This window comes from Mobula hypostoma, unplaced genomic scaffold (assembly GCF_963921235.1).
Source record: "Mobula hypostoma unplaced genomic scaffold, sMobHyp1.1 scaffold_179, whole genome shotgun sequence".
Lineage (NCBI taxonomy): Eukaryota > Metazoa > Chordata > Chondrichthyes > Myliobatiformes > Myliobatidae > Mobula > Mobula hypostoma.
Genome location: NW_026948267.1, coordinates 60,429 through 80,410, shown reverse-complemented (window position 1 = coordinate 80,410; position 19,982 = coordinate 60,429). Strand labels below are relative to the sequence as shown.

General features: G+C 62.2%; 1 protein-coding gene across 2 annotated transcripts in view; it reads right to left on the bottom strand.

Moving 5' to 3' along the window:
* LOC134342266 (E3 ubiquitin-protein ligase BRE1A-like) overlaps window positions 1-19,982 on the bottom strand; it is a 68,863-nt gene that overhangs the window by 37,862 nt on the left and 11,019 nt on the right. For both annotated transcript variants that reach the window (XM_063040232.1, XM_063040230.1), the window contains 9 exons: window positions 18,343-18,510; window positions 13,903-14,056; window positions 13,562-13,741; window positions 11,861-11,979; window positions 11,583-11,729; window positions 6,755-6,832; window positions 6,350-6,469; window positions 1,226-1,405; window positions 959-1,094 (listed from right to left, as the gene is read on the bottom strand). In XM_063040232.1, coding sequence (XP_062896302.1) covers window positions 959-1,094; window positions 1,226-1,405; window positions 6,350-6,469; window positions 6,755-6,832; window positions 11,583-11,729; window positions 11,861-11,979; window positions 13,562-13,741; window positions 13,903-14,056; window positions 18,343-18,510 — 1,282 coding nt within the window. The remainder of the gene's footprint in view (window positions 1-958; window positions 1,095-1,225; window positions 1,406-6,349; window positions 6,470-6,754; window positions 6,833-11,582; window positions 11,730-11,860; window positions 11,980-13,561; window positions 13,742-13,902; window positions 14,057-18,342; window positions 18,511-19,982) is intronic.

The following is a 19,982-nucleotide window of genomic DNA, read 5'->3' as shown; positions in this document are numbered from 1 at the left end:
GTCTCTCTCTCCCCAGTCTCCCTCCCCCCCAGTCTCTCTCCCCCCGAGTCTCCCTCCCCAGTCTCTCTCTCTCCCCAGTCTCAGTCTCCCCCCCAGTCTCTCCCTCTCCCCCAGTCTCTCTCCCCCAGTCTCTCTCTCCCCCAGTCTCTCTCCCCCCAGTCTCTCTCCCCCCAGTCTCTCTCTCTCCCCCAGTCTCTGTCTCCCCCCAGTCTCTCTCTCCCCTCAGTCTCTCTCTCCCCCCAGTCTCTCTCTCCCCCCAGTCTCTGTCTCCCCCCAGTCTCTCTCTCCCTCAGTCTATCTCTCCCCAGTCTCTCTCTCTCCCCAGTCTCTCTCACCCCCAGTCTCTCTCACCCCCAGTCTCTCTCTCACCCCCAGTCTCTCTCTCCCCAGTCTCTCTCTCCCCCCAGTCTCTCTCTCTCACCCCAGTCTCTCTCTCTCCCCAGTCTCAGTCTCCCCCCAGTCTCTCTCTCCCTCAGTCTATCTCTCCCCAGTCTCTCTCTCTCCCCAGTCTCTCTCTCACCCCCAGTCTCTCTCACCCCCAGTCTCTCTCTCACCCCTAGTCTCTCTGTCTCACCCCAGTCTCTCTCTCTCCCCAGTCTCAGTCTCTCCCCCCAGTCTCCGTCTCCCCCCCAGTCTCTCTCTCCCCAGTCTCCCTCCCCCCCAGTCTCTCTCCCCCCGAGTCTCCCTCCCCAGTCTCTCTCTCTCCCCAGTCTCTCTCTCTCCCCAGTCTCCCTCCCCCCCAGTCTCTCCCTCCCCCCCAGTCTCTCTCTCCCCCCCAGTCTCTCTCTCTCTCCCCCCCAGTCTCTCCCTCCCCCCCAGTCTCTCTCTCCCCCAGTCTCTCTCTCTCCCCCAGTCTTAGTCTACCCCCTCAGTCTCGGTCTCCCTGTCTCCCCCCAGTCTTAGTCTCTCCTCCTCCAACCTGCTTCTCCCGCCCAGCGCGGACTCTCCGGGGACTCACCCGCCTGCTCGTTGGCGGCCAGCGTCTGCTCGAACTCGATCCGCAGCATCTCGTACTCCTTGCGCACCTGGGCCAGCGTGTCCTCCAGCTGCATCACCTCTGATCTCAGCTTCTTCTGCAGTCCCAGCTCGTCGCCCTGCGCCGAACGGAGCGGGGGGGGGTGAGGGTGGCTCGTGCTGACCCGCCACAGACCCACCCTACACCCCTCACCCTGCCCGCCAGCTCCCGGCCCCCTCCCTCCCGCACCCCGTCCCCGCCCGGACTCACGCCCATCTGCTGGATCTGGCGGTGGTGGGTGGAGCGGGTGGCCAGCAGCAGGGAGCGCGCCTCGTCCAGCTGGGCCTTCACCTGCAGGCTCTCGTTGTACAGCACCGAGAACTGCGACTGCAGGCACCGGAAGTCCGGCGTCTCCCTCACCACCTCGCTGGCCCGGCTGCGCAACTCCTCCTGGGGGGGGAGGGGGGTGGTGGGGATGGGGGAGAGGGGGGAGAGGGGAGAGGGAGAGGGGAGAGGGGAGAGGGCAGGGGGGAGGGAGAGAGAGGGGGAGGGAAGAGAGGGGGAGGGAGAGAGAGGGGGAGGGAAGAGAGGGGGGAGGGAGAGAGAGGGGGGAGGGGGGAGGGAGAGGGGGAGAGGGAGGGGGAGAGGGGGAGGGGGAGAGGGAGAGGGGGAGGGGGAGAGGGGGAGGGGGAGAGGGGAGAGGGGAGAGGGGAGAGGGGGAGGGGCAGAGGGAGAGGGGGAGGGGGAGAGGGGGAGGGGGAGAGGGGGAGGGGGAGAGGGGTAGGGGGGGAGAGGGGAGAGGGAGAGGGGAGAGGGGAGAGGGGGAGGGAGAGAGGGGAAGGGGAGAGAGGGGGGAGGGAGAGAGAGGGGGGAGGGAGAGAGAGGGGGGAGGGGGGAGGGAGAGGGGGAGAGGGAGGGGGAGAGGGGGAGGGGGAGAGGGGGAGGGGGAGGGGGAGAGGGGGAGGGAGAGAGGGGAAGGGGAGAGAGGGGTAGGGGGGGAGAGGGGAGAGGGGAGAGGGAGAGGGGAGAGGGGAGAGGGGAGAGGGGGAGGGAGAGAGGGGAAGGGGAGAGAGGGGGAGGGAAGAGAGGGGGGAGGGAGAGAGAGGGGGGAGAGGGGGAGGGGAGAGGGGGAGGGAGAGAGGGGAAGGGGAGAGAGGGAGAGGGAGAGAGGGAGAGGGGGAGAGGGGAGAGGGGAGAGGGGAGAGGGGAAGGGAGAGAGGGGAAGGGGAGAGAGGGGTAGGGGGGAGAGGGCAGAGGGGAGAGGGGAGAGGGGGAGGGAGAGAGGGGAAGGGGAGAGAGGGGGAGGGAAGAGAGGGGGAGGGAGAGAGAGGGGGGAGGGGGGAGGGAGAGGGGGAGAGGGAGGGGGAGAGAGGGAGGGGGAGAGGGGGAGGGGGAGAGGGGGAGGGGGAGGGGGAGAGGGGGAGGGAGAGAGGGGAAGGGGAGAGAGGGGTAGGGGGGAGAGGGGAGAGGGGAAAGGGAGAGGGGAGAGGGGGAGGGAGAGAGGGGAAGGGGAGAGAGGGGGAGGGAAGAGAGGGGGGAGGGAGAGAGAGGGGGGAGGGGGGAGGGAGAGGGGGAGAGGGAGGGGGAGAGGGGGAGGGGGAGAGGGAGAGGGGGAGGGGGAGAGGGAGAGGGGGAGGGGGAGAGGGGGAGGGGGAGAGGGGGAGGGGGAGAGGGGGAGGGGGAGAGGGGGAGGGGAGAGGGGGAGAGGGAGAGGGGGAGGGGGAGAGGGGGAGGGGAGGGGATAGAAGGGGAGGGGAGAGAGGGGAGCGGAGAGAGGGGGAGGGAGAGAGGGGAGCGGAGAGAGGGGGAGGGGAGAGAGGGGAGGGGGAGAGGGGGAGGGAGAGTGGGAGGGGGAGGGGGAGGGGGAGAGGGGAAGGGGAGAGAGGGGGAGGGAAGAGAGGGGGAGGGGAGAGAGGGGGAGGGAGAGAGAGGGGGAGGGAGAGAGAGGGGGGAGGGAGAGAGGGGGGAGGGAGAGAGGGGGGAGGGAGAGAGGGGGGAGGGAGAGAGGGGGGAGGGAGAGAGGGGGGAGGGGGAGGGAGAGGGGGGGAGGGGGAGGGGGAGGGAGAGGGGGAGAGGGGGAGGGGGAGAGGGGGAGGGGGAGGGGAGAGAGGGGGAGGGGATAGAAGGGGAGGGGAGAGAGGGGAGCGGAGAGAGGGGGAGGGGAGAGAGGGGAGGGGAGAGAGGGGAGGGGGAGAGGGAGAGGGGGAGGGGGAGAGGGAGGGGGAGGGGGAGAGGGGAGGGGAGAGAGAGGGGGAGGGAGAGAGGGGGCGGGGAGAGGGGGAGAGAGAGAGGGAGGGGGGTAGGGGAGAGAGGGGGAGGGGGAGAGGGAGAGGGGGAGAGGGGGGAGAGAGGGGGAGAGAGGGGGAGAGAGGGGGAGGGGAGAGAGGGGGAGGGGAGCGAGGGGGAGGGGGAGAGGGCGAGAGGGAGAGGGGGAGGGGGAGAGGGGAAGAGGGGGAGGGGGAGAGGGGAAGAGGGGGAGGGGGAGGGGAGAGGGGGAGGGGGAGGGGAGAGGGGGAGAGAGGGGAGAGAGAGGGGGAGGGGAGAGAGGGGGAGGGGAGGGGAGAGAGGGGGAGGGGAGAGAGGGGGAGGGGAGAGAGGGGGAGGGGGAGAGGGAGAGAGGGAGAGGGGGAGGGGGAGAGGGGAAGAGGGGGAGGGGGAGAGGGGAAGAGGGGGAGGGGGAGGGGAGAGGGGCAGGGGGAGGGGAGAGGGGGAGAGAGGGGAGAGAGAGAGGGGGAGGGGAGAGAGGGGGAGGGGAGGGGAGAGAGGGGGAGGGGAGAGAGGGGGAGGGGAGAGAGGGGGAGGGGAGGGGATAGAAGGGGAGGGGGAGAGGGGGAGGGGAGAGAGGGGGAGGGGGAGAGGGGGAGGGGGAGATGGGGAGGGGGAGAGGGGGAGGGGGAGAGGGGGAGAGGGGGAGGGAGGGAGAGAGGGGGAGAGGGGGAGGGGAGAGGGGGAGGGGAGAGGGGGAGGGGAGAGGGGAGGGGGAGGGGGAGGGGGAGAGGGGGAGGGGGAGGGGGAGGGGGAGAGGAGGAGGGGGAGAGGAGGAGGGGGAGAGGAGGAGGGGGAGGGGGAGCGGAGAGGGGGAGGGGAGAGGGGGAGGGGGAGAGGAGAGGGGGAGGGGAGAGGGGGATGGGGAGAGGAGAGAGGGAGGGGAGGGGAGAGGGAGGGGAGGGGAGAGGGGGAGAGAGGGGGAGGGGGAGGGGGAGGGGGAGAGGAGGAGGGGGAGAGGAGGAGGGGGAGAGGAGGAGGGGGAGGGGGAGCGGAGAGGGGGAGGGGAGAGGGGGAGGGGGAGGGGGAGAGGGGGAGGGGAGAGGGGGAGGGGAGAGGGGGATGGGGAGAGGAGAGAGGGAGGGGAGGGGAGAGGGAGGGGAGGGGAGAGGGGGAGAGAGGGGGAGGGGAGAGGGGGAGGGGGAGAGGAGACGGGAGAGGGAGAGTGGAGGGGGGAGGGGAGAGGGGGAGGGGAGAGGAGAGGGGGAGGGGAGACGGGGAGGGGGAGTGGAGGGGGAGGGGAGAGGGGGAGGGGAGATGGGAGAGGGGGAGGGAGGGGAGAGGGGGAGGGGGAGAGGGGGAGGGGAGAGGGGGAGGGGGAGAGGAGACGGGAGAGGGGTGAGAGGGGGTAGAAGGAGGGAGACATGTTTATTAACTCTCTGAAGTGAAGTGCTCTTCCTGGCGAAGAAACTTCCCCGAAATGATTTCGATCCACTCGGACGCGCCCCCCCACCCCCCCCGCGTGCCGACGATTCGCGACAACGCGGCCGCCCAACCCTTTGCGGGAATGTTTTAGAAGCGTCAAAAACGGTTTGAAAACTGCTTAAGGGTGGCGGCCATGACGGTCGGCACCCAAACGGGCCGACGCGAGCGCTTTGCCTTCGCCCTGAGACAGCGGCCGATCCTTCATGGGCATTGGTATGTGGTGGTGGAGTGGATGCTTCCTGCTGGGATAACTGGGGTTGACGTTTTCTGCTGGGATAACTGGGGTTGATGTTTTCTACTGGGATAACGGGTTGATGTTTTCTGCTGGGATAACGGGTTGACGTTTTCTGCTGGGATAACGGGTTGATGTTTTCTGCTGGGATAACTGGGTTTGATGTTTTCTGCTGGGATAACTGGGGTTGATGTTTTCTGCTGGGATAACTGGGGTTGATGTTTTCTGCTGGGATAACTGGGGTTGACGTTTTCTGCTGGGATAACGGGTTGACGTTTTCGGCTGGGATAACTGGGGTTGATGTTTTCTGCTGGGATAACTGGGGTTGATGTTCTCTGCTGGGATAACTGGGGTTGATGTTCTCTGCTGGGATAACGGGTTGATGTTTTCTGCTGGTATAACTGGGGTTGATGTTTTCTGCTGGGATAACTGGGGTTGATGTTTTCTACTGGGATAACTGGGGTTGATGTTCTCTGCTGGGATAACGGGTTGATGTTTTCTGCTGGTATAACTGGGGTTGATGTTTTCTGCTGGGATAACTGGGGTTGATGTTTTCTACTGGGATAACTGGGGTTGATGTTCTCTGCTGGGATAACGGGTTGATGTTTCCTGCTGGTATAACTGGGGTTGATGTTTTCTGCTGGCATAACTGGGGTTGACGTTTTCTGCTGGGATAACTGGGGTTGATGTTCTCTGCTGGGATAACGGGTTGATGTTTTCTGCTGGTATAACTGGGGTTGATGTTTTCTGCTGGGATAACAGGGGTTGATGTTTTCTGCTGGGATAACAGGGGTTGATGTTTTCTGCTGGGATAACTGGGGTTGATGTTTTCTACTGGGATAACTGGGGTTGATGTTCTCTGCTGGGATAACGGGTTGATGTTTTCTGCTGGTATAACTGGGGTTGATGTTTTCTGCTGGGATAACTGGGGTTGACGTTTTCTGCTGGGATAACTGGGGTTGATGTTTTCTGCTGATATAACTGGGGTTGATGTTTTCTGCTGGGATAACTGGGGTTGATGTTTTCTGCTGGGATAACTGGGGTTGATGTTCTCTGCTGGGATAACGGGTTGATGTTTTCTGCTGGTATAACTGGGGTTGATGTTTTCTGCTGGGATAACTGGGGTTGATGTTTTCTGCTGGGATAACAGGTTGATGTTTTCTGCTGGGATAACTGGGGTTGTTTTCTGCTGGGATAACTGGTTTCTGTTTTCTGCTGGGATAACTGGTTTATGTTTTCTGCTGGGATAACTGGGGTGATTGATGTTTGCTGCTGGGAAAAGGGGAGGGTTTGATGTTTTGCTGGGGCTTGGGATGGGGGGATCTTTGGGGTTCGAACAGTTACTAGTCGTATTTTCACCCAGTTTCACGGGAGTCCGTGAAGAGTAAGAATTTCACGTTGGACACTGGGTGCGGTCTCCCCTTTGGCGCAGTGGGAAAGCCTCCGGTCACCGCGCGTCGGGTCTCACTCACCCTCAGCCTCATGTTCTCCTCGGCCACCAGCTGGAGGTCGAGCTGGAGCTTCTCCAGCTCGCTCAGCCGGTTCACGGCCAGCTCCTTGTTCTCCTCCAGGTCCGAGTTCATCTCCTCGAACTGCGGGCGGGAGACGGAGGGAGCTCAGACGGGGGGGGCGGACGCCGGCCTGCCAACACCACACCCCACTCCCCCCGCGACCCTCCGTCCGTCCACACTGACCCCCTCACGGACTCAGCCAACAACCCCACCACGTCGGTCCACTTCCTCTCCTCCCACTCCCTCCTCCCTCTCCCGTTCTCTCCCTCCTCACAGCCTCCCCCTCCCATTGCTCCCACCTTCGCCGCCCCATCTCCCACTCCCTCCTAATTCACCCATCCCTCTCTCCTCGCCTCTCCCGCGTACCTTCCTTGCATTAATCGTGACTGTTCCGCCGTACAGATTGCTGGAACCGCCGTACACCTTGTACCCTTTTGATTTCACCTGCATGGGGCGGGGAGGGATGTTATACAGGATACAGTCAGTACCTGACCCCGGGAGTCTGTGACGGGACGGTGCGGAGAGAGATTCACTCTGTGTCTGACCCCGGGAGTGTGTGATGGGACGCTGTGGAGGGAGATTCACTCTGTGTCTGACCCCGGGAGTGTGTGATGGGACAGTGTGGAGGGAGATTCGCTCTGTGTCTGACCCCGGGAGTCTGTGACGGGACGGTGCGGAGAGAGATTCACTCTGTGTCTGACCCCGGGAGTGTGTGATGGGACGGGGTGGAGGGAGATTCACTCTGTGTCTGACCCCGGGAGTGTGTGATGGGACAGTGTGGAGGGAGATTCGCTCTGTGTCTGACCCCGGGTGTGTGTGATGGGACGGTGTGGAGGGAGATTCACTCTGTGTCTGACCCCGGGAGTGTGTGACGGGACAGTGTGGAGGGAGATTCAGTCGGTGTCTGACCCCGGGAGTGTGTGATGGGACGGTGGGGAGGGAGATTCACTCTGTGTCTGACCCCGGGGGAGTGTGTGATGGGACGGTGTGGAGGGAGATTCACTCTGTGTCTGACCCCGGGAGTGTGTGATGGGACGGTGTGGAGGGAGATTCACTCTGTGTCTGACCCCGGGAGTGTGTGATGGGACGGTGTGGAGGGAGATTCACTCTGTGTCTGACCCCGGGAGTGTGTGACGGGACGGTGCGGAGGGAGATTCGCTCTGTGTCTGACCCCGGGAGTGTGTGACGGGACGGTGCGGAGGGAGATTCACTCTGTGTCTGACCCCGGGAGTGTGTGATGGGACGGTGTGGAGGGAGATTCACTCTGTGTCTGACCCCGGGGGAGTGTGTGATGGGACGGTGTGGAGGGAGATTCACTCTGTGTCTGACCCCGGGAGTGTGTGATGGGACGGTGTGGAGGGAGATTCACTCTGTGTCTGACCCCGGGAGTGTGTGATGGGACGGTGCGGAGGGAGATTCGCTCTGTGTCTGACCCCGGGAGTGTGTGACGGGACGGTGCGGAGGGAGATTCGCTCTGTGTCTGACCCCGGGAGTGTGTGATGGGACGGTGTGGAGGGAGATTCACGCTGTGTCTGACCCCGGGAGTGTGTGACGGGACGGTGCGGAGGGAGATTCGCTCTGTGTCTGACCCCGGGAGTGTGTGACGGGACGGTGCGGAGGGAGATTCGCTCTGTGTCTGACCCCGGGAGTGTGTGATGGGACGGTGTGGAGGGAGATTCACTCTGTGTCTGACCCCGGGGGAGTGTGTGATGGGACGGTGTGGAGGGAGATTCACTCTGTGTCTGACCCCGGGAGTGTGTGATGGGACGGTGTGGAGGGAGATCACTCTGTGTCTGACCCCGGGAGTGTGTGATCGGACGGTGTGGAGGGAGTTTCACTCTGTGTCTGACCCCGGGAGTGTGTGATGGGACGGTGTGGAGGGAGATCACTCTGTGTCTGACCCCGGGAGTATGTGATGGGACGGTGCGGAGGGAGATTCACTCTGTGTCTGACCCCGGGAGTGTGTGATGGGACGGTGTGGAGGGAGATCACTCTGTGCCTGACCCCGGGAGTGTGTGATGGGACGGTGCGGAGGGAGATCACTCTGTGTCTGACCCCGGGAGTCTGTGATGGGACGGTGTGGAGGGAGATTCGCTCTGTGTCTGACCCCGGGAGTGTGTGATGGGACGGTGCGGAGGGAGATTCACTCTGTGTCTGACCCCGGGAGTGTGTGATGGGACAGTGTGGAGGCAGATTCACTCCGTGTCTGACCCTGGGAGTGTGTGATGGGACGGTGTGGAGGGAGATTCACTCTGTGTCTGACCCCGGGAGTGTGTGATGGGACGGTGCGGAGGGAGATTCACTCTGTCTGACTCCGGGAGTGTGTGATGGGACGGTGCGGAGGGAGATTCACTTTGTGTCTGACCCCGGGAGTGTGTGATGGGACGGTGTGGAGGGAGATTCACTCTGTGTCTGACCCCGGGAGTGTGTGATGGGACGGTGCGGAGGGAGATTCACTTTGTGTCTGACCCCGGGAGTGTGTGATGGGACGGTGTGGAGGGAGATTCACTCTGTGTCTGACCCCGGGAGTGTGTGATGGGACGGTGCGGAGAGAGATTCACTCTGTGTCTGACCCCGGGAGTGTGTGATGGGACGGTGTGGAGAGAGATTCACTCTGTGTCTGACCCCGGGAGTGTGCGATGGGACGGTGTGGAGGGAGATTCACTCTGTGTCTGACCCCGGGAGTGTGTGATGGGACAGTGTGGAGGGAGATTCACTCTGTGTCTGACCCCGGGAGTGTGTGATGGGACGGTGTGGAGGGAGATTCACTCTGTGTCTGACCCCGGGAGTGTGTGATGGGACGGTGTGGAGGGACATTCACTCTGTGTCTGACCCCGGGAGTGTGTGATGGGACGGTGTGGAGGGAGATTCACCCTGTGTCTGACTCCGGGAGTGTGTGATGGGACGGTGCGGAGGGAGATTCACTCTGTCTGACCCCGGGAGTGTGCGATGGGACGGTGTGGAGGGAGATTCACTGTGTGTCTGACCCCGGGAGTGTGTGATGGGACGGTGCGGAGGGAGATTCACTCTGTGTCTGACCCCGGGAGTGTGTGATGGGACGGTGCGGAGGGAGATTCACTCTGTGTCTGACCCCGGGAGTGTGTGATGGGACGGTGCGGAGGGAGATTCACTCTGTGTCTGACCCCGGGAGTGTGTGATGGGACGGTGCGGAGGGAGATTCACTCTGTGTCTGACCCCGGGAGTGTGTGATGGGACGGTGTGGAGGGAGATTCACTCAGTGTCTGACCCCGGGAGTGTGTGACGGGACGGTGTGGAGGGAGATTCACTCTGTGTCTGACCCCGGGAGTGTGTGATGGGACGGTGTGGAGGGAGATTCACTCTGTGTCCGACCCCGGGAGTGTGTGATGGGACGGTGCGGAGGGAGATTCACTCTGTGTCTGACCCCGGGAGTGTGTGATGGGACGGTGTGGAGGGAGATTCACTCTGTGTCTGACCCCGGGAGTGTGTGATGGGACGGTGCGGAGGGAGATTCACTTTGTGTCTGACCCCGGGAGTGTGTGATGGGACGGTGTGGAGGGAGATTCACTCTGTGTCTGACCCCGGGAGTGTGTGATGGGACGGTGCGGAGAGAGATTCACTCTGTGTCTGACCCCGGGAGTGTGTGATGGGACGGTGTGGAGAGAGATTCACTCTGTGTCTGACCCCGGGAGTGTGCGATGGGACGGTGTGGAGGGAGATTCACTCTGTGTCTGACCCCGGGAGTGTGCGATGGGACGGTGTGGAGGGAGATTCACTCTGTGTCTGACCCCGGGAGTGTGTGATGGGACAGTGTGGAGGGAGATTCACTCTGTGTCTGACCCCGGGAGTGTGTGATGGGACGGTGTGGAGGGACATTCACTCTGTGTCTGACCCCGGGAGTGTGTGATGGGACGGTGTGGAGGGAGATTCACCCTGTGTCTGACTCCGGGAGTGTGTGATGGGACGGTGCGGAGGGAGATTCACTCTGTCTGACCCCGGGAGTGTGCGATGGGACGGTGTGGAGGGAGATTCACTGTGTGTCTGACCCCGGGAGTGTGTGATGGGACGGTGCGGAGGGAGATTCACTCTGTGTCTGACCCCGGGAGTGTGTGATGGGACGGTGCGGAGGGAGATTCACTCTGTGTCTGACCCCGGGAGTGTGTGATGGGACGGTGCGGAGGGAGATTCACTCTGTGTCTGACCCCGGGAGTGTGTGATGGGACGGTGCGGAGGGAGATTCACTCTGTGTCTGACCCCGGGAGTGTGTGATGGGACGGTGTGGAGGGAGATTCACTCAGTGTCTGACCCCGGGAGTGTGTGACGGGACGGTGTGGAGGGAGATTCACTCTGTGTCTGACCCCGGGAGTGTGTGATGGGACGGTGTGGAGGGAGATTCACTCTGTGTCCGACCCCGGGAGTGTGTGATGGGACGGTGCGGAGGGAGATTCACTCTGTGTCTGACCCCGGGAGTGTGTGATGGGACGGTGCGGAGGGAGATTCACTCTGTGTCTGACCCCGGGAGTGTGTGATGGGACGGTGCGGAGGGAGATTCACTCTGTGTCCGAACCCGGGAGTGTGTGATGGGACGGTGCGGAGGGAGATTCACTCTGTGTCTGACCCCGGGAGTGTGTGATGGTACGGTGTGGAGGGAGATTCACTCTGTGTCTGACCCCGGGAGTGTGTGATGGGACGGTGCGGAGGGAGATTCACTCTGTGTCTGACCCCGGGAGTGTGTGATGGGACGGTGCGGAGGGAGATTCACTCTGTGTCTGACCCCGGGAGTGTGTGATGGGATGGTGCGGAGGGAGATTCACTCTGTGTCCGACCCCGGGAGTGTGTGATCGGACGGTGTGGAGGGAGATTCACTCTGTGTCTGACCCCGGGAGTGTGTGATGGTACGGTGTGGAGGGAGATTCACTCTGTGTCTGACCCCGGGAGTGTGTGATGGGACGGTGGGGAGGGAGAGTCACTCTGTGTCTGACCCCGGGAGTGTGTGACGGGACGGTGTGGAGGGAGATTCACTCTGTGTCTGACCCCAGGAGTGTGTGATCGGACGGTACGGAGGGAGATTCATTCTGTGTCTGACCCCGGGAGTGTCTGATGGGACGGTGCGGAGGGAGATTCACTCTGTATCTGACCCCGGGAGTCTGTGACGGGACGGTGCGAAGGGAGATTCACTCTGTGTCTGACCCTGGGGAGTGTGTGTGACCCTCACCCGCTCGAGGACCTCCGCCAGGTGTCGGTTCAGACGCTGCTCCCGTTTCCGGATCTTGTCCGTGTCCCACTGCAGATCCTCGATGGCCGTTTGCATGTCGGACACCCGGTCGTCTGCCTGCTCGATCCGGTTCTGCAGCTCGGAAAACTGGGAGGGCGAGTGCGGGGAGGAGGGAAGAGCGAGGGAGGAGTGGGGTGGGGAGAACAGTTTACACCCTCTGCCATCAAACACCCCCCCCCCCGTCTCCGTCCGCTCCCCGTCCCCGCCCGGCTCCTCACCTCCTGCGACATCTTGCCGTGACACTCCTGCAGGAACTGCGTCAGCTCGACCAGCCGCTGGTTCTGACGCGACAGCAGCGAGTTCAGCTCCCTCAGCGCCTCCTCCCGCTGTGAGGGATCTGCCCCGGAGAGAGTGAGAGAGTGAGACAGAGAGAGAGGGAAAGGGTGAGACACGGGCGCACCGGGAGGGTGTGTGATGAGCAGGAAGAAGGAAGAGGAGGGAGGGGAAAGCGGGGTGAAGGAAGGGGTAAGGACGGGAAGGAGGGAAGGGGGAAGGAGGGAGGGGAGGAAGGAAAGAGGGGAGAGAGGGAAGGAGGGAAGAAACGGAAGAAGGGAAGGAAACAAGGGAAGGAGGGAAGCAAAAAGGGAGGGGAGGAGAGAGAGAAAAAATGAGGGAAGGAAGGAAGGAGGAAGGATAGGATGGAGGGAAAGAGAGAGAGGAGAGAGGGAGAGAGGTAAAGAAAAAGGGAGTGGAGGGAAGGAGGGCAGGAAGGAGGAAAGGAGAGAAGGAGGGAAGGAGGGGGAAGGGGGAGGAAAGGGAGGGAGGGAGGGAGAGAAGAAGGGAAGGAGGGAGGGAACGAAGGAAGGAAGGAGGGAGGGAGGGAGGGAAGGAAGGAAAAAGGGAGCGGAGGGAGGGAGGGCAGGAAGGAGGAAGGGAGAGAAGGAGGGAGGAAAGGGAAGGAAGGAGGAGGGAGGAAGGGAGGGGATGAAGGGAGGGAAGGAAGGGAGGGGAGGAAATGGAGGGCAGGAAGGAGGAAGGGAGAGAAGGAGGGATGAAAGGGAAGGAAGGAGGAGGGAGGAAGGGAGAGAAGGAAGGGAGGAAATGGAGGGAAGGAAGGAGGAAGGGAGAGGAGGAGGGAGGAAAGGGAAGGAAGGAGGAGGGAGGAAGGGAGGGAAGGAAGGGAGAGAAGGAAGGGAGGAAATGGAGGGCAGGAAGGAGGAAGGGAGAGGAGGAGGGAGGAAAGGGAAGGAAGGAGGAGGGAGGAAGGGAGGGAAGGAAGGGAGAGAAGGAAGGAAGGAAATGGAGGAAGGGAGAGGAGGAGGGAGGAAAGGGCAGGAAGGAGGAGGGAGGAAGGGAGGGGATGAAGGGAGGGAAGGAAGGGAGGGGATGAAGGGAGGGAAGGAAGGGAGGGGAGGGAAGGGAGGGAAGGAAGGGAGGGGAGGAAATGGAGGGCAGGAAGGAGGAGGGAGGAAGGGAGAGAAGGAAGGAAGGAAATGGAGGGAAGGAAGGAGGAAGGGAGAGGAGAAGGGAGGAAAGGGAAGGAAGGGAGAGGAGAAGGGAGGAAAGGGAAGGAAGGAGGAGGGAGGAAGGGAGGGGATGAAGGGAGGGAAGGAAGGGAGGGGATGAAGGGAGGGAAGGAAGGGGGAGGAAATGGAGGGCAGGAAGGAGGAAGGGAGAGAAGGAGGGATGAAAGGGAGAGAAGGAGGGAGGAAAGGGAGAGAAGGAGGGAGGAAAGGGAGAGAAGGAGGGAGGAAAGGGAGAGAAGGAGGGAGGAAAGGGAAGGAAGGAGGAGGGAGGAAAGGGAAGGAAGGAGGAGGGAGGAAGGGAGGGAAGAAGGGGAGGAAATGGAGTGAAGGAAGGAGGGAGGGAGATGCATCACGGAGGGATTTAGGGAGGAAGGAAGGGATGCTGCGAGCGAGTGAGGAATCGGGGAGGGAGGGAGGGTCCCGACACGCCACACAGAGGAGCCCTGGACTCACCGGCATGGCCCATTCGCTGGGCCAGCCCCTGCACGTGCTCCCGCAGCCTCTCGCCGGCCGTCATCGCCCGGCCCACCGCCTCCTCCGACCGCCGCACCCTCTCCTGCAGCTGCTGCTCCATCTCCTCCGCCGTGCTGCTGGCCAGCAGGGCCAGGAAGGGCAGAGTGGCCTCACCCGGAGCTGCCAGGGGAGAAAGGGGTGGGAAGGTGAGACGACGGACTGCTCCCCCACTCTCCCTCCCACCCGGCCCACCTCTCCAACCTATCCCCCCGCACCTTCGCCCCCACCCGGCCGCCCCCACCGTCCGCCTCCCCCTCCCGCCTTTCCCCGGCCAGCCCCACCTCTCTCCCGGTCCTCCCGGCGCTCGCCGTCCTGCCCGCCCTCGGGCTCCGCCTCAGGATCGCACTGGGAGGGGGTCTTCTTCTCCGGTGGGACGTCCCGGGGCTGCTGCTCCGCGTCCCAGCGCTGCAGGATGATGCGGAGGTTCTCGTCGAACTGAGGGGACACAGCAGGGGGCAGGGGATCAGAGGGGACGGTGCGGAGGGAGATTCACCCTGTGTCTGACCCCGGGAGTGTGTGATGGGACGGTGTGGAGGGACATTCACTCTGTGTCTGACCCCGGGAGTGTGTGATGGGACGGTGCGGAGGGAGATTCACTCTGTGTCTGACCCCGGGAGTGTGTGATGGGACGGTGTGGAGGGACATTCACTCCGTATCTGACCCCGGGAGTGTGTGATGGGACGGTGTGGAGGCAGATTCGCTCTGTGTCCGACCCTGGCAGTGTGTGATGGGACGGTGTGCAGGGAGATTCACTCTGTGTCCGACCCCGGGAGTGTGTGATGGGACTGTGCGGAGGGAGATTCACTCTGTGTCTGACCCCGGGAGTGTGTGATGGGACGGTGTGGAGGGACATTCACTCTGTGTCTGACTCCGGGAGAGTGTGATGGGACGGTGTGGAGGGAGATTCACTCTGTGTCTGACCCCGGGAGTGTGTGATGGGACGGTGCGGGGGGAGATTGACTGTGTGTCTGACCCCGGGAGTGTGTGATGGGACGGTGCGGAGGGAGATTCACTCCGTGTCTGACCCCGGGAATGTGTGATGGACGGTGTGGAGAGAGATTCACACTGTGTCTGACCCCGGGAGTGTGTGATGGGACGGTGCGGAGGGAGATTCACTCTGTGTCTGACCCCGGGAGTGTGTGATGGGACGGTGCGGAGGGAGATTCACTCTGTGTCTGACCCCGGGAGTGTGTGATGGGACGGTGCGGAGGGAGATTCACTCTGTGTCTGACCCCGGGAGTGTGTGATGGGACGGTGCGGAGGGAGATTCACTCTGTGTCTGACCCCGGGAGATGTGTGATGGGACGGTGCGGAGGGAGATTCACACTGTGTCTGACCCCGGGAGTGTGTGATGGGACGGTGCGGAGGGAGATTCACTCTGTGTCTGACCCCGGGAGTGTGTGATGGGACGGTGTGGAGGGAGATTCACTCTGTGTCTGACCCCGGGAGTGTGTGATGGGACGGTGGGGAGGGAGATTCACTCTGTGTCTGACCCCGGGAGTGTGTGATGGGATGGTGCGGAGGGAGATTCACTCTGTGTCTGACCCCGGGAGTGTGTGATGGGATGGTGCGGAGGGAGATTCACTCTGTGTCTGACCCCGGGAGTGTGTGATGGGACGGTGCGGAGGGAGATTCACTCTGTGTCTGACCCCGGGAGTGTGTGATGGGACGGTGCGGAGGGAGATTCACTCTGTGTCTGACCCCGGGAGTGTGTGATGGGACGGTGCGGAGGGAGATTCACTCTGTGTCTGACCCCGGGAGTGTGTGATGGGACGGTGCGGAGGGATTTTCACTCTGTGTCTGACCCCGGGAGTGTGTGATGGGACGGTGCGGAGGGAGATTCACTCTGTGTCTGACCCCGGGAGTGTGTGATGGGACGGTGCGGAGGGAGATTCACTCTGTGTCTGACCCCGGGAGTGTGTGATGGGACGGTGTGGAGGGAGATTCACCCCGTGTCTGACCCCGGGAGTGTGTGATGGGACGGTGTGGAGGGAGATTCGCTCTGTGACCCCGGGAGTGTGTGATGGGACGGTGCGGAGGGAGATTCACTCTGTGTGTGACCCCGGGAGTGTGTGATGGGACGGTGCGGAGGGAGATTCACTCTGTGTCTGACCCCGGGAGTGTGTGATGGGATGGTGCGGAGGGAGATTCACTCTGTGTCTGACCCCGGGAGTGTGTGATGGGACGGTGCGGAGGGAGATTCACTCTGTGTCTGACCCCGGGAGTGTGTGATGGGACGGTGCGGAGGGAGATTCACTCTGTGTCTGACCCCGGGAGTGTGTGATGGGACGGTGCGGAGGGAGATTCACTCTGTGTCTGACCCCGGGAGTGTGTGATGGGACGGTGCGGAGGGATTTTCACTCTGTGTCTGACCCCGGGAGTGTGTGATGGGACGGTGCGGAGGGAGATTCACTCTGTGTCTGACCCCGGGAGTGTGTGATGGGACGGTGCGGAGGGAGATTCACTCTGTGTCTGACCCCGGGAGTGTGTGATGGGACGGTGCGGAGGGAGATTCACTCTGTGTCTGACCCCGGGAGTGTGTGATGGGACGGTGTGGAGGGAGATTCACTCTCTGTCTGACCCCGGGTGTGTGTGATGAGACGGTGTGGAGGGAGATTCACTCTCTGTCTGACCCCGGGTGTGTGTGATGAGACGGTGTGGAGGGAGCTTCACTCTGTGTCTGACCCCGGGAGTGTGTGACGGGACGGTGCGGAGGGAGATTCACTCTGTGTCTGACCCCGGGAGTGTGTGATGGGACGGTGTGGAGGGAGTTTCACTCTGTGTCTGACCCCGGGAGTGTGTGATGGGACGATCTGGAGGGAGATTCACTCTGTGTCTGACCCCGGGAGTGTGTGATGGGACGGTGTGGAGGGAGATTCACTCTGTGTCTGACCCCGGGAGTGTGTGATGGGACGGTGCGGAGGGAGATTCACTCTGTGTCTGACCCCGGGAGTGTGTGATGGGACGGTGTGGAGGGAGATTCACTCTGTGTCTGACCCCGGGAGTGTGTGATGGGACGGTGTGGAGGGGGATTCACTCTGTGTCTGACCCCGGGAGTGTGTGATGGGACGGTGCGGAGGGAGATTCACTCTGTGTGTGACCCCGGGAGTGTGTGATGGGACGGTGTGGAGGGAGATTCACTCTGTGTCTGACCCCGGGAGTGGGTGATGGGACGGTGCGGAGGGAGATTCACCCCGTGTCTGACCCCGGGAGTGTGTGATGCGACGGTGCGAAGGGAGATTCGCTCTGTGTCCGGCCCCGGGAGTGTGTGATGGGACGGTGTGGAGGGAGATTCGCTCTGTGTCCGGCCCCGGGAGTGTGTGATGCGACGGTGCGAAGGGAGATTCACTCTGTGTCTGACCCTGGGAGTGTGTGATGGGACGGTGCGGAGGGAGATTCACTCTGTGTCTGACCCCGGGAGTGTGTGATGGGACGGTGTGGAGGGAGATTCACTCTGTGTCTGACCCCGGGAGTGTGTGATGGGACGGTGCGGAGGGAGATTCACTCTGTGTCTGACCCCGGGAGTGTGTGATGCGACGGTGCGAAGGGAGATTCGCTCTGTGTCCGGCCCCGGGAGTGTGTGATGGGACGGTGTGGAGGGAGATTCACTCTGTGTGTCTGACCCCGGGAGTGTGTGATGCGACGGTGCGAAGGGAGATTCGCTCTGTGTCCGGCCCCGGGAGTGTGTGATGGGACGGTGTGGAGGGAGATTCACTCTGTGTCTGACCCCGGGAGTGTGTGATGGGATGGTGCGGAGGGAGATTCACTCTGTGTCTGACCCCGGGAGTGTGTGATGGGACGGTGTGGAGGGAGATTCACTCTGTGTCTGACCCCGGGAGTATGTGATGGGACGGTGCTGAGGGAGATTCACTCTGTGTCTGACCCCGGGAGTGTGTGACGGGACGGTGTGGAGGGAGATTCACTCTGTGTCTGACCCCGGGAGTATGTGATGGGATGGTGTGGAGGGAGATTCACCCCGTGTCTGACCCCGGGAGTGTGTGATGGGACGGTGTGGAGGGAGATTCACTCTGTGTCTGACCCCGGGAGTGTGTGATGGGACGGTGTGGAGGGAGATTCACTCTGTGTCTGACCCCGGGAGTGTGTGATGGGATGGTGCGGAGGGAGATTCACTCTGTGTCTGACCCCGGGAGTGTGTGATGGGACGGTGTGGAGGGAGATTCACTCTGTGTCTGACCCCGGGAGTGTGTGATGGGACGGTGCGGAGGGACATTCACTCTGTGTCTGACCCCGGGAGTGTGTGATGGGATGGTGTGGAGGGACATTCACTCTGTGTCTGACCCCGGGAGTGTGTGATGGGACGGTGTGGAGGGAGATTCGCTCTGTGTCTGACCCCGGGAGTGTGTGATGGGACGGTGCGGAGGGAGATTCACTCTCTGTGTCTGACCCCGGGAGTGTGTGATGGGACGGTGTGGAGGGAGATTCACTCTCTGTGTCTGACCCCGGGAGTGTGTGATGGGATAGTGTGGAGGGAGATTCACTCTGTGCCTGACCCCGGGAGTGTGTGATGGGATAGTGTGGAGGGAGATTCACTCTGTGTCTGACCCCGGGAGTGTGTGATGGGACGGTGTGGAGGGAGATTCACTCTGTGTCTGACCCCGGGAGTGTGTGATGCGACGGTGCGAAGGGAGATTCACTCTGTGTCCGGCCCCGGGAGTGTGTGATGGGACGGTGTGGAGTGAGCGCAGCCCCTCGGTCCGTACCTGACACCAGTATCTGTTAAGGATGAGGAGGGTGGCGTCGTCGGTGGCCTGCCTCTTCACTAGCTTCTCGATGAGGTCCCGCAGCTCGTCCTCGATGCTCTGACGCTGGTCCAGGACTTCGGAGAGCTTCCGGTTCCTCGCCTGCAGGGTGCGGATGTCTACCTCCTCCTGGAGGGGCGAGGGAGCGAGAGCGGGAGAGTGGGAGAGACCGGGAGCGAGCAGGGAGGGAGAGAGTGAGGAGGGGAGAGACGGGGTGAGAGAGAGGGTGAGTTTCTTGCTTTTACTCTCCGTATAGGCAGCCCAGTCCCTATTTTTTCTTTTTTTTTTTAATTTTTGTTTATGGAGAATAGTGGAGGTCATTTTCAATCTATATTAAGATTATAAAAGTTACTTCTGTATTTTTTTTCTGAAATAGTAAGAGGAGAATAGATTATCTTACTCTTTATTATATACTATTAGATTAATAGAAACATAGAAAATAGGCGCTGGAGTAGGCCATTCGGCCCTTCGAGCCTGCACCGCCATTCAGTATGATCATGGCTGATCATGCAACTCAGAACCCTGTACCAGCCTTCCCTCCATACCCCCTGATCCCTTTAGCCACAAGGGCCATATCTAACTCCCTCTTAAATATAGCCAATGAACTGGCCTCAACAGTTTCCTGTGGCAGAGAATTCCACAGATTCACCACTCTCTGTGTGAAGAAGTTTTTCCTCATCTCGGTCCTAAAAGGCTTCCCCTTTATCCTCAAACTGTGACCCCTCGTTCTGGACTTCCCCAACGTCGGGAACAATCTTCCTGCATCTAGCCTGTCCAATCCCTTTCGAACACTGTGTATGATCTCCATAAATGTTTATTATATGTATAACAAACATGTGTATGTATGTACATATGTACTGATACGCCTACGTACTTTTTAAATTAATAAAAAGATGACACAGAGACAGGAGAGGGAGGGGGGAGAGGGGGGGAGAGGGGGGAGAGAGGGGAGGGAGAGAGGGGAGGGAGAGAGGGGAGGGAGGGAGGGGAAGGGGGAGGGGGAGGGGGAGGGGGAGGGAGAGAGGGGGGAAGGGGAGGGGGAAAGGGGAGGGGAGAGGGGGAGGGGAGAGGGGGAGGGGAGAGGGGGAGGGGAGAGGGGGAAGGGGAAGGGGAGAGGGGGGAGAGGGGTTGGGGAGAGGGGGAGGGGGAGAGGGAGAGGGGGAGGGAGAGGGAGAGGGGAGGGAGAGGGGAGGGAGAGGGAGAGGGAGAGGGGGGAGGGGGAGAGGGTGGTTGGGGGAGGTGGAAGAGGGGGGAGAGGGTGGTTGGGGGGAGGTGGAAGAGGGGGAGGGGGGAGGGGGAGAGGGTGTTTGGGGGGAGGAGGAAGAGGGGGGAGGGGAGGGGGGAGAGGAGGGGGGGAGAGGGAAGGGGAGGAGGGGGGGAAGGGGGAGAGGGGGGAGAGGGTGGTTGGGGGAGGAGGAGGAAGAGGGGGAGGTGGGAGGGGGAGAGGGTGGTTGGGGGAGGAGGAAGGGGAGGGGGGGGAGAGGGTGGTTGTGGGGGGGAGGAGGAAGAGGGGGAGGGGGGAGGGGGGAGAGGGTGGTTGTGGGGGGGAGGAGGGGGGGAAGGGGGAGAGGGGGGAGAGGGTGGTTGGGGGGAGGAGGAAG